General features: G+C 53.9%; 1 protein-coding gene across 1 annotated transcript in view; it reads left to right on the forward strand.

The window, feature by feature from the left end:
* Window positions 1-12,001, forward strand: part of SPIRE2 (spire type actin nucleation factor 2) — a 43,216-nt gene that overhangs the window by 28,316 nt on the left and 2,899 nt on the right. Inside the window, exons 6-14 of the mRNA XM_077831100.1 lie at window positions 1,474-1,560; window positions 3,049-3,172; window positions 3,989-4,158; window positions 7,598-7,811; window positions 8,819-8,961; window positions 10,122-10,256; window positions 10,389-10,456; window positions 10,552-10,579; window positions 11,668-11,783. Of these exons, the coding sequence (XP_077687226.1) occupies window positions 1,474-1,560; window positions 3,049-3,172; window positions 3,989-4,158; window positions 7,598-7,811; window positions 8,819-8,961; window positions 10,122-10,256; window positions 10,389-10,456; window positions 10,552-10,579; window positions 11,668-11,783 (1,085 nt within the window). The remainder of the gene's footprint in view (window positions 1-1,473; window positions 1,561-3,048; window positions 3,173-3,988; window positions 4,159-7,597; window positions 7,812-8,818; window positions 8,962-10,121; window positions 10,257-10,388; window positions 10,457-10,551; window positions 10,580-11,667; window positions 11,784-12,001) is intronic.

The following is a 12,001-nucleotide window of genomic DNA, read 5'->3' on the forward strand; positions in this document are numbered from 1 at the left end:
TCCTAGGACTAGATTGGATATGAATTAGCAGATTCTCACTCTAAGAGATGATACAAGCAGGTTGCAGATCCTTAAGGGGCAAGCTGCACTTGCTTTACAGCTTGGAATCCCCAGGTGTTTCATACACAGGCTAGAAATGCCTTTAGCCTGGGTCCAGCACTTCCCCCAGTTCAGTCTTTGTTCCTTAGGTGTTTCCAGGAGTCGTCTTGGATGGGGAGTGAAGAACCCCAGATGATGTCACTCCCTGCCTTATATAGCTTTTGCGTATGGCGGGAACCCTTTGATCCAAAGCTTGGTTCCTAAGCCAGTCTGTGGAAAAATACTGGCATCCCAAGATGGAGTTCAGCATCATGTGGCCTGGTCACATGTCTTTGTAGATTCACAGCAGCCATCACTCACAGGCTGTCTGTAGCATTCTCAGGAAGGCTCACCAGGCAGGAAATAAGCTTCTCCTAAGGCCTATTGTTCTCCCTAATGGCTCATTGCCCTGAATAGGTCCTTCCCAACCAGATATACATCTTGTCCTGTGGGCCTTACCCAGGTGTAACTATATTTGAAGTACAGATACATAGTTAGTTTTTATAACTTCAGATAAAAATGACACATGCATACAAATAGGATAATCATATTCAGCGAATCATAACTTTTCCAATGACACCTCACATGACTTATCTTGCATAAAATACATCATAATTATGCTATAATCATATCATAATATCGCTATGAAGAATATGGAGTGCAGTGTCACAAGATCATCTAGTCCAGTCCCCTGCACTGAGGCAGGACTAAGTATTATTTAGACCATCCCTGACAGGTGTCTGTCCAACCTGCTCTTAAAAATCTCTAACCATGGAGACTCCACAACCTCCCTAGGCAATTTATTCCAGTGCTTAACCACCCTGACAGTTAGGAAGTCTTTCCTAATGTCCAACCTAAACCACCCTTGCTGCAATTTAATCCCATTGCATCTTGTCCTATACTCAGAGGCTAAGGAGAGCAATTTTTCTCCTTTTCCTTGTCACAACCTTTTAAGTACTTGAAAACTGTTATCATGTCCCCCCTCAGTCTTCTCTTTTCCAGACTAAACAAACCCAGTTTTTTCAATCTTCCCTCATAGGTCATGTTTTCTAGCCCTTAAATCATTTTTGTTGCTCTTCTCTGGACTTTCTCCCATTTGTCCACATCCTTCCTGAAATGCGACACCTAAAACTGGACGACACAATGCTTCAGCTGAGGCCTAATCAGTGCGGAGTAGAGCAGGGGAATTACTTCTCGTGTCTTGCTCACAATACTCCTGCTAATACAGCCCAGAACAATGTCTGCTTTTTTTGCAACAGTGTTACTCATATTTAGCTTGTGTCCCCCTCTGACCTCCAGATCCCTTTCCCCAGTACTCCTTCCTAGGTAGTCATTTCCTATTTTGTAGAGTCATTATTTCTCCCTCCTCTATCTGCCCCTTCCTCTCCCCACCAGGTGGATGGTGACATCCCTCCCAGGGTGAAGAAAGATGCCCACGAACGCATTCTGGATTTTATACGGTCACGGCCGCCACTGAAACAGGTAACATCCATGTGACCTCTGTAGTGCCTGGGCTGTGGGTTTCTGACCGACCCGGTGCTCTGGGGCACGTGAGAACCCCCGGGAGGAAACGGGTTCTAAATCGCTGGCTCAGTGAAGGAGCCTCCCTTCTGAAGGAGGCTGTCACACTGTCTGGATTTTCTAGTGGCAGGAGCATTGCTCCAGTGTCCCCTTGTTACCCGGGGTTATCAGAACCCCAACAGGGGCAACTTAACTATTTCACTAGAGGCAGTGTAAGGAATAAATCAACAGGAACTCAGCAACTCTGTCTGATCAAGGAGAAATGCAAGTAAACATGCTTTTGTCTAACACTGCAGTTTATTAGGTTTAAGCACACACAGATATAAGCAATAGGTTTAGAACATCCCACATATTTACCTGTATTCTGAGACGGTATTGAGTAATCAATGAGAGGTCAGTGCCTGCCGGGGAGTAAAGATGTCAGGAAAACGTCTCTCTCTGGATTGCTCCTGAGGACTGCTCCCACTGCTCCTGTATTATCTGAATTTCTTATAACTAACTTCTACTAAACACATATCAGAGGTCATTATAACCTAAGTCCTCACTTTTCCTAACTTTCAATAAACTTTTACTAGCAGAGGCGTCTAGACTCAAGGCTGTCCATCCACATATCTTTGTTTCAGTCTCTGTTATTTACTCTTTCTTCCCATCCTCCCATACTGATTAGCAAAACTGCCAGTAGCTATGACCTTGCTTCTGAAAGCCTGTCTCCAAATTAGCCCTTAACTATTTGGTGTTCTGTTTCATTAATTCATGGTGGCTGAGTGCACATAATATGGTTGCAGTTAGCTTGATCACATTCTGGCGTACATGCACCCCTCAAATCCAGGCAATGCCCTGGTCCCATGCAGGGTCCCAGCCCTGGAGACTGCTCTCCTCTCCGCTTCATCCTGAGAGCCCCCTTCCAGGGGCACATTCCCCTTTTCCTGACACTTGCCTAGTAAGGAGGAGCAGGTGTGAGGGCCCTGCCTGCTGCCGGCTGGAGCTGTGGAGAGAGGTTCAGCTGGGACCCTGCTGGCATGAGCTAGTTGTGCCCTGGAGCCTCCTGCTAGAGTAACACTGGGCCCTCAAGGCTGGCTCCAGGGGCAGCAGCATGGGCTTTAGGACCGAGAATCCCAGTGCTCTCTGTGGGCCCCATTGTGATCTCTGTTCCTGGGGGCCAAGCATATTACATGGGGTGATAGCGCAGTCGTGGCTACTCCCCTGTCCAGCATGAACAGGCAGCCTGGAGAGACGGCAGGTCTCAGGCCAACAGTGCTCTGTCTCCACAGGCCACGCTGTCCTTGTAAAAACAGGAGTGGCAGCCATGTGACCTCTGTAAGGGAAGTGAGGGGCTGCCCTGGGGCTCCTGGCAAGTCGTCCTTGGTTGGGCAGCCTAGGTTCACCACTGCCCAGGGCAGCGTCTCTGTTCTAACCAGCCTGTCTCGTCTGCTCCTGCCCCTGCTGCAGGCGTCCGAGAGGCGGCTGCGCCCCATACCCCAGAAGCAGCGGACGCTCCACGAGAAGATTCTGGAAGAAATCAAACAAGAGAGAAAACTTCGCCCAGTGGAGATGCGGCAGCAGGGTCAGAAAGGTACCACCCCAGCCCGCCCCAGCAGGGAGCATGTAGCCACACGGCTCCATCCAGAACCCCCGGCCTTGCCTCAGCGTATGGAACTTGTGTGGGGCCCAGAAACCCTGGCTCATCTGTGAGAGTCCTGAGGGGGGATGCAGGGCGCTCTGAAAGCTGCCCGCGAAGGGAAATCAGAGTGCTGTTGAAATGTGAACCGTTCCAGATGTTCTGTATAAAAACAAACACCAGGTTAACGGTGCCCAGCACTGGCTGCCAGCCGGGTTTGAACCCAGGACATTCACAGAGTTTTACGAGCCCCCAGCCCGCTCAGCTCCCCTCTCCCGCACGCAGCATGCCCAGCTCCTCTCTCCCACCTCCCCTGTGCAGCGTGCTCTGTGCTTCTCTGGGTTTGTGAGGAAATTCAGAGGCCACGACTGCTCCAATTTGAGGGGAAGGCCTGACTGGCAGCTCTACCCCAAAGGTAAATTCCTTCCCGCTGCCTGCTGAGATGTAGCAGTCTGGCATCGGGCTGGCCCTCTAGGCCCCATTTGCTTCATGAGTCCAGGTCTTGTGTGGGGCACTAGCACCCACCAGCTCTGGCCCCCAGTCCCATGGCAGGGATGAGAAGTTCCCTGCACTGTGCTCCGTCCATGCAGAGATGTTTCATAGCTACTTCCCTCCCATATGGGCTCAGGGGGCAGTTTGAAACTGCAGCCCCCACTAAGGTATCCCTAGGCCGCAGGGAAGCCCTCCCCTCTAGGTGGATGCCATCCCCCCATCCTCTACCAGCCCTGCCCTGAGCACTTGTGTGAGTCTCTCCCCTCTCCTGCCTTGCAGGTTTTGGCTCCCTTCCCTGCATCCTTAACGCCTGCGCCAGCAACATGAAGTCAACCTCCTGCATCAACCTCTCTGTACCTGACTCAAGCACCCCCGCCCAGCGCCTGCGGCCAAGGGTTCTTCTCAAGGCTCCGACACTGGCCGAGATGGAGGAGATGAATATCTCTGAAGTAAGCGCTGGTTTTCTCTGTGGTCGCTGGTGGGAGGGTGCTCAGGACTGCTGGTATCGGTGTTATCTTCTGAGGCAATGAGGGGATGGCTGGCAGGGAGACACATCTCTTGACATCAGCACCGCAGCATGGCAGAGGGGCTCTGTATCTGAAAGCCATGTGCCCTGAGTCGCTTTGCGGGGCAGAGCTCACCTTCAAGCCTGCCATGTGACCCTTCTTGATGTCAATGGCACGGTCCTGCCCCCAGTACAGTCAGGAGTTCTTCTGTTGGCTTTGGTGGGAGCAAGAGAGGGCTCTACAAGACTGGCTGGGCCAGGCTCAGGAATTGTTTACTGTAAGGAGGTGGGCAGTCCCTGCCTGCCCCTGGCAGCCCAGAGGGCATGCCCTGCCTTATCTTCCCCTGAGTGGGGCAGCAATGGGTTCATGGGAGAGCTCGAGGCAAGGAGAAGCCCACACACACTAATAAATAGCATGTGGCCTTTTACTAGAGCTTCAGGCTAAGAGGCCCTCACCACAGGGCCCTGGGTCATCTCCCAAACTTAAAGTTCACAGACACTCTCTGAGTAAGCTGGTTTCCCAGAGCCTGATGAAAAACTATCCCTCACTTCTACATGCATGACTTCTGCTCAACTTCCTCTTCCTGTTTCTATAGCCCATCTCTAGGGTGGGGCAGGGCCTCCTTCACTTACCCCCCAGGCTGGCCCAGTTGTAGGCTTCAGCCTGTCCCTCAAAGGGGTAGTACTGCCTTCCCGAGGGCGATGCCTTTCACCTCCAGGTCACCAGTTCAAATTCAGCCCAGGACAATAGGTTACAAGCTGTTGCTTTCTGCTGGTTGGGAACAGCCTGGGTATTGGTCTCTGGCCATCCCACAAAAACAACCAGCAGAGCTGGCCTCATTAGCAGTGTCCGCACAGAGGACCTCATGGTTGGCTGAACAGGACGGGGTGTGGGAGCTTGCGCTGAGGCTGCACGGCTGGAACACCAGTGCGTCTTGCCAGCACAAAATTCTTTATTCAAATAAATGAATCAACGGCACCAGGGTCCCAGCTGGGTGGGAGATCAGGCTCTCAGCCTCTCTGGGGCTTTTGTTGTGTTGCCTCCTTTGTTGGACTGACCAGCCAGTAAAGGGTTTGTGTTGGTGTTGTGGTGGCACAATAAAAATGGCAAAAAGTTCAAAATACAAATTAGGGAGATAAAAGAGAGATTTCTAAGTCAATAAAAGAAAAGACTATCAAAAGGGCTTAGGCAGGCATCATATGTTACAGCTGGTCAGGACCCTAGGCGTCAGCAGCGTGGGGTCTGGAAAGTCCTCCTGATAGGCCAGTGCAAGAGGAGCTGCCGTTCAGTAGGTGTGTGGTGTCCTCAACTGCATCACAGAGGGCTGTCACTGAATCCCCAGGTGTGGCCATTTATCGCACCCCTCGCCACCCCCTTCTGAAAGAGTGGAGCTTGTCCCAGAGGCAGTGGGGCAGCCTGAAGCCAGGCACTGTCTCATCAGGCTGAGGAGGAAGGAGTTTCCTATAGAGTTTCTAGCTTGTTCCCATTCCTCCGTAGAAGTGATTAGTAACGTGGCCAGTTTGGTCTCTGCTGATGAGATGGGGGCGAGGCGCTTCCATGTGTCTTTGACAAGTGCAGTTGTGGCACCTCCTGGATTTTGTCTTTGCTGGTGTTGGGAGGTGGAATATGAGAGAGGTCTCATTGCTTGATTCAGTTGTATATCATGGGTGGAGAGTTTAACCACATTGAATGAAACACAGAATTCTCCAGCTGAGCAGCAGAAAGCTAGCTCCAAGCTGAGCGGTGTTTGAGAATGCAAGTTGAGCATGCAAGCTTATGTAGAAGGACATTTCTGCTCTTAATCTTCTGATCTATCTTGGTGAGGTGATCCTTGTAGGTCGGTGTGCGGATTGTGCAAGGGTAGAAAGAACAGGAGGACTCGTGGCACCTTAGAGACTAACAAATTTATTTGAGCATAAGCTTTCGTGAGCTACAGTTCACTTCATCGGACGCATTCAATGCTACCTGAGCGGGGTAGCTGTAGCTCACGAAAGCTTATGCTCAAATAAATTGGTTAGTCTGTAAGGTGCCACAAGTCCTCCTTTTCTTTTTGCGAATACAGACTAACACGGCTGCTACTCTGAAACCTGTCATTATGCAAGCGTAGAGTTACTCCAAGATATACAGGCTTTGGATCATGTGTCAGTCATTCTCCATTCAAGAAAGTGTTGAGTTTCATGACATCTTGAGGTGACGGAAACAAAAGCATGATACCACACAGTATTTGACACACTGGGCTTAAGTCTCCACTTCTTGCAATAGCCACTGACAGCTGCCGTGCGTTAGTTCAGTCTTTTTGTAGTCTCTGTCTCTTGAAATTAGGCAGATGCCATCTGCATATTTGAATTACCTTGAAATTGCTGCAGGCAGATAGATAATCCACAAATATGATGAAAAAGATTGGTGCAAGAACAGATAGATCCCTGAGGGAGTCCATTCTTCTGGGTCCGGAATGTGCTCAGTTTATTGCCTAGTATCACTTGGAATTGTCTGTCCTGAAGCATAATTTCCATAGCCAGAACAACCCATTGAGGTAACATCTTGATCAGCAGGCCAGCGTGCCAGACAGTATCATATGTTGCTGTCAAGTTGAGAACCACTGCCCCGTCTTCTCCTCCTGCTGGAAACCATCTCCTATAGAGGTGGTAAGAGCAAGAACTTGGTCACAAATGCTCCTACTGGTCTGAAGCCTGCCTGGTCATCACCCAGAGCCACCTCTATTGTGAGCATGCTTCTCCCAGAATTAGTTACTGCAGAAGTCTGTAAACATGGCTCAGAAGCATGGACAGTAGCTAGCTGGAAGGGGTTTCCTGGCTTTGGTGTAGCTGTTACCCTAGCTTTCCACCATATCTTAGGCATCTTGTCCAGTTGGACAACACAGGATATGAAAGTGGACAACGATTTGATGCTCTTTTTAGCAAGGTGTAGGAGCATTTCTGCTGAGACCTTGTCAAGGCAACCTGCTTCCCTGTGGCTCCGTGCTCTCTCTGGTTCCTTGCTGTGGGTGTCCATGGCAGGAACAGAGCGGTGCTCCATTTTCTGAGCTCGCTTTACCTGGACAGGGTTATAAGGAAGCAGCCGATGGTGGGTGATGGGAAGGGGAAAGGACAGATGGTGATAAATGGGATCTGTGCAGCCATCTATCCAGTACCATTTTCCCAAGGGGTGGATCGCACCTCTCCATGCCCTCTCCATGGGCTCTCTGGGCACAGTAAGGTGTTGACGCTGCCTCACAGAGTGGGTGCAGAGGGCGCCAGCCAGGCTGGGTCAGGGACCTGGCAGTCCAGAAAGCTGCCCATTGGCAACTGCAGGACAGGGTCACTTTTACAGCACGTCCCCGGCCCAGGGCCTCGTGTTCATGTTGCTCTGTGTGCCTTCGCAGGAGGAGGAGTCTCCAAGCGCTGAGATGGGGAGGGAGCCTGGCTTAGGGCTCCCCCTGAAGCGTGATCGCTCCTTCTCTGAACAGGACCTGGCCCAGTTCCAGAGTGAGAGGGGCACCAGCCAGCCTGACTCAGGGTATCTGGAACCACGGGAGTCTGAGCTAAGACCCCGCTCAGGTAGCATGAATACTGCACGGATCAGCATGGAAACCAAGGGCAAGTTCCTCCTACCTTCCCTTCCCTTCCCTTCCCCAGCTGATACAGCCTCCCTGTCTTCCCTCTCCTCCCACCAGCTGGAACTGCACCTGCCTAGAGCAACTGTCTCTGGAGGCACTGGGGATTGCACCTGCAAAGGGTACACAGGTGCTATCCCAGCTTGGGTCTCCATTCACACCTCCTCCACTAATGGAAGGTGTGCCCCCCATAGGAGACTTTGCAGTGGGATGCCAGGCTCCATACAAAGTCCGGGTTTGGGGACCAGCCCTTGTTTGTATTAGCCTGCCAGAAGCTCCTTTGCATCTCAGCTGCACAGTGCAGAACCCTTCAGTGGTGCTGGAACACTCTTTATGTGGGGGAGCTGCGCCTGCCCTTACCCCTGTCTGCACCCCTCACTGCCCCCTAGAGCTGGGGCTGGGAGTAGGGCCATGGCTCCAGGAGGGGGGGATGCAGCAAGGGGACCAACTGGGGATGGGCAGGGAGCCCCAGGTGCAAGGCCGGCAGCTGGGACCCTGGGCATGGAACTGGCAGCTGGGACCCCAGGCGCGGGGCCAGGAGTAGAGCCCCATGTAAATCCTGGGGATGCTGCAGCACCCCCCGCACCCTTAGTTTCCGCACCTATGGAACCCTTTGCTGGTTAGCAATGCCCAGAGTCTGCACAGCACTGCGCCTCTGCAGGGAACCCCAAAACCATTGTCAGGGTTCTCCCTGCCTCCCCTTCTCCCTAAGCTCTGCACTTCTAGAGGACGCCTCGTGGCCACACAGCCTTTGGCTCTGGCCCTGTTCTGTGTCACTCCCACATCCGGCTCTGTCCCAGCAAGAAGTGCAGTTGTTGGAGCCCATTTCCCATGCTGGCCACTGCCAGACCCTGTACAGCCTCCTTCCCCCGGGTCCCTCTTGGTTCTGGTCCCAGGCCAGAGGGTTCCCAGCGCTCCTTCTCAGCTGATGTTCAGGGAGGAGCAGAGCTAGCCGGACTGACTCTGGCTGCCTGTGTTATTCTCGTCCAGGTTCGTTCCCAGCCAGTTACCACCAGATCCCACCCAGCGCTGGTCCGCTCACGTCCGACCGCGGCTCCCTCGGGGCTTTGGCGGAAAGGTCAGAGGGCGGCTCCAGCTCCACCCCAGACAGCAGCTCCAAGCATCTGTGGTTGGTAAGTGTCCGATTTGCATACGTCCAAGCTGTCCAAGGCTGGAGCCCTGAGCCGTGCTGACCAAGTCCCCCAGGATGTCAGTGAGACGCCCGTTCACAGCCAGAAAACTGCCGACTCCTGATTTAATAACGTTCGCTCCCTGCGAGGGGGCAGCCAGGCCACACCTGAGTGGCCCCAGATTGCACCGGGCTGCCACGCCGCTCACTCAGATTTGGAGGGGGTAGCCAGAGGGGCTCGTGGGCTAGGGGCTCAAGCTGCTGCTGGTGAAGGGGCACCTGTGGGTGGAAGAGGGTGGTCAGGCTGCTGGGGCCGGGGGCAGATCTCCCTGAAACGAATTGGATGGTGTCGGTCAGTTTGCCCTGAGCCCTGACTTGGTGCGGCTTAGTCTCCACTTGCAACATTTTTGAAGGACAGTGAAGCTAGGACGGGAACGGCAGGGAGCTGCGGGTCGGGATTGAGGGGCATCAGCAGAGCTGTGGGTGGGCCAAGCCAGGGCTGGAGTAGTGGGGGCTGCAGTGTGAAATTGCAGGGCATCAGTGAGCTGGAGGGAGGGGAAGGCTAGGACAGAATTCACAGGGTGCTGTAGGTCAGGATAGAAATACACCAACTGAGTTCTGGGGTGAGGGGCGGGGCTGGAGCTGGAGGAGTTGCTGCAGAACAGGACTAATCCCAGACTGCGGGACCTGATCCCCACAGTCACTGTAGCAGAGTAAAGGATGCAAATAAAGAGTGCCAAGTCTGGATTTCTCTCCTGAATGAATATGGCTGCACATGGCTGGCCTGGCCGTACATCCCCACAGCCAGACCCAGCCATGCAGTGCTGTGGGGCCCTCATGCAGCCAGGTACAAATGCAGGGGAATCATGGGGGGCAGGGCCTGGGAGCTCGTCCATGCTGCTGTCCCTTCAGTCTCCCTTCCACACCTGTGTGAGCAGCTGCATCTCCCTCTTGCCATCTCCTATGGGACCCTTAAAGGTGCTTGAGCCATGGACACAAGGTGGGTTAGTTCGCTCCCCGCCGAATGCTGTGCCTCCTCTCAGTCTGTGAATTAAAGGGGCTCAGCTCAGGCTGTGGCTGGGCAGTGATCAGCCAGGCCTGGGGCGGGACTGTCCCCGCCCCGACTGCTTTGGTGCTTAGTGCCCTCCTGCTCTCTGCACACAGGAGTTCAGCCACCCCATAGACAGCCTGGCTCTGACCGTGGAGGAGATGATAGACGTGCGCAGAGTGCTGGTAAAGGCTGAGATGGAGAAATTCCTCCAGAGCAAGGAACTCTACAACAGCCTGAAGAAAGGGAAGGTGAGGGCTGGGCGATTGCCTTGGTCTAGGGCGTGAGTGTGTGAGGAAAGGGCCAGCAGACAGCCCCTGGGGTGTCGGGATCCTACCAAATACAGACGGTGACCTTTTACCTCGGCCCTTCTCCACCTACAGATATGCTGCTGCTGCAGAACAAAGTTCGCTTTGTTTTCTTGGCCCCCAGCCTGTCTCTTCTGCAAGAGGTGAGCAAAAGGTCCCCTGCTTTGGGGGCCAGGTGCACAGGGGGCAGGGGAATGAGGTTCTTTACTGACCCTTGGGATTCTCTCTCTGCTTTTAGATCCGTCTGCGCCTCCTGCAGCCTGAAGGTAAGAGACACTTTCAAGAATCAGTCCCAAGAGAACCAACCGCACAGCTTGTGCCCATTGTCTGGGGCCTCCTGCCTCCTTACTCTGGGGGCACCCCCACCTTGTCTCACTTTCGGAACACCCCCCCATCCCCCCACAAAGTAGCACGTCTGATAGCGATCTCAGAGTGCAGCATGCCCGTGGGATGGTGAGGGGTTGGTCCCGGGAAGCCCCGCTGAGGGCATGTGAATGTACCCACTGTGCCAAGGAGGCGCCATGCTGAGCTGGCTGTGGGCTGACAGCGGAAGGGCAGGTACTGTAGCATTTTTGGGGGCCCTGCTTAGCTAACTCCTGGCCACCCTGGTCACCCCACCATATAGGACACTGGCCATAGCACAGTGGGAAGGGTCAGGGAGATGATTCTTTGTGGCCCCCCCATATTTAACCAGGGGTGCTGGACCTATGGGTGCTGCGGGGAGGGCTGCTGCACCCCCTGGCTTGAAGTGGTTTCCATCGTATACAGGATTTACTTTTGTTCAGTGGGTCTCAGCACCCCCAATGTACAAACTGTTACAGGCCCCTCCATTTAACTGACTTGTAAGTGGTGAGAGTAACTTTCAGGCCCCCACCTCTGCTGCAGGAAGTGGCCTGGTCAGAAATGACGCAGGCCCAAGGGGGACCCTCTGCGGGGGGGAGCTGGGGCCTGTCGGAAAGCATTTGCTTGGAGTGATGCTGTGCTTGTTGTGAGCTCAGCATCGGGGAGCTGTGCTAGGCACGTTGCGGTCCCTCCTTGGGCACAAGCTGACACAGAATGTGGCCCAATCCCTGCATAAATCACCCAGCATAGGTGAGCCATGGCCTCAGCCAGTAAATCCTCTGGGTGGGAACACAGGACTTCGGCTTCAAGCTGGCTCACTTTTGTGGTTGCCTCTGGCCTGGGGAACTTGCCCCCTTTCCCCATGTCACTTAGCCGTGTCAGACTCAGGAAAGGAGATACATGTTGGTGCAGCTGTGCCAGACGGACAGTGGCCATGGCAGCAGCTCAGAAAGTGCCCAGGGGCCCATCTGACACTGACCTCTGCTGCTTCTCCTGTGTGCGTGTGCTGCAGATTAAGATGCCTTCGAAGAAGCTTGCTCACATTCCCGTCTATGCCCTGGGCTTTGAGAACCACCCCGGATCTCTGAATGCCAAAGCTGTGCCGCTGAGGAGGAGAGACGCCCTCTAGTAAGTTCCCCCCGGTGCTTCCTGCCGCCCCACCCCGGCTCTGCAGCGAGGTCCTCGTCCAGTACAGGGGGCACATGGCCTCTCCAACACAACCTTCCCGCTGCTGGCACCCAGCCGGGATCTGGAGCCACTGGACAAGGGGCCATATGTCAGGAGAGAAAGAGGCAGGGTGACCTAGAGGCCTGAGGCTGCATTGGCTGAAGCCATGGGGGATGTGA

Source organism: Eretmochelys imbricata, chromosome 12 (assembly GCF_965152235.1).
Source record: "Eretmochelys imbricata isolate rEreImb1 chromosome 12, rEreImb1.hap1, whole genome shotgun sequence".
NCBI classification, from domain to species: Eukaryota; Metazoa; Chordata; order Testudines; family Cheloniidae; genus Eretmochelys; species Eretmochelys imbricata.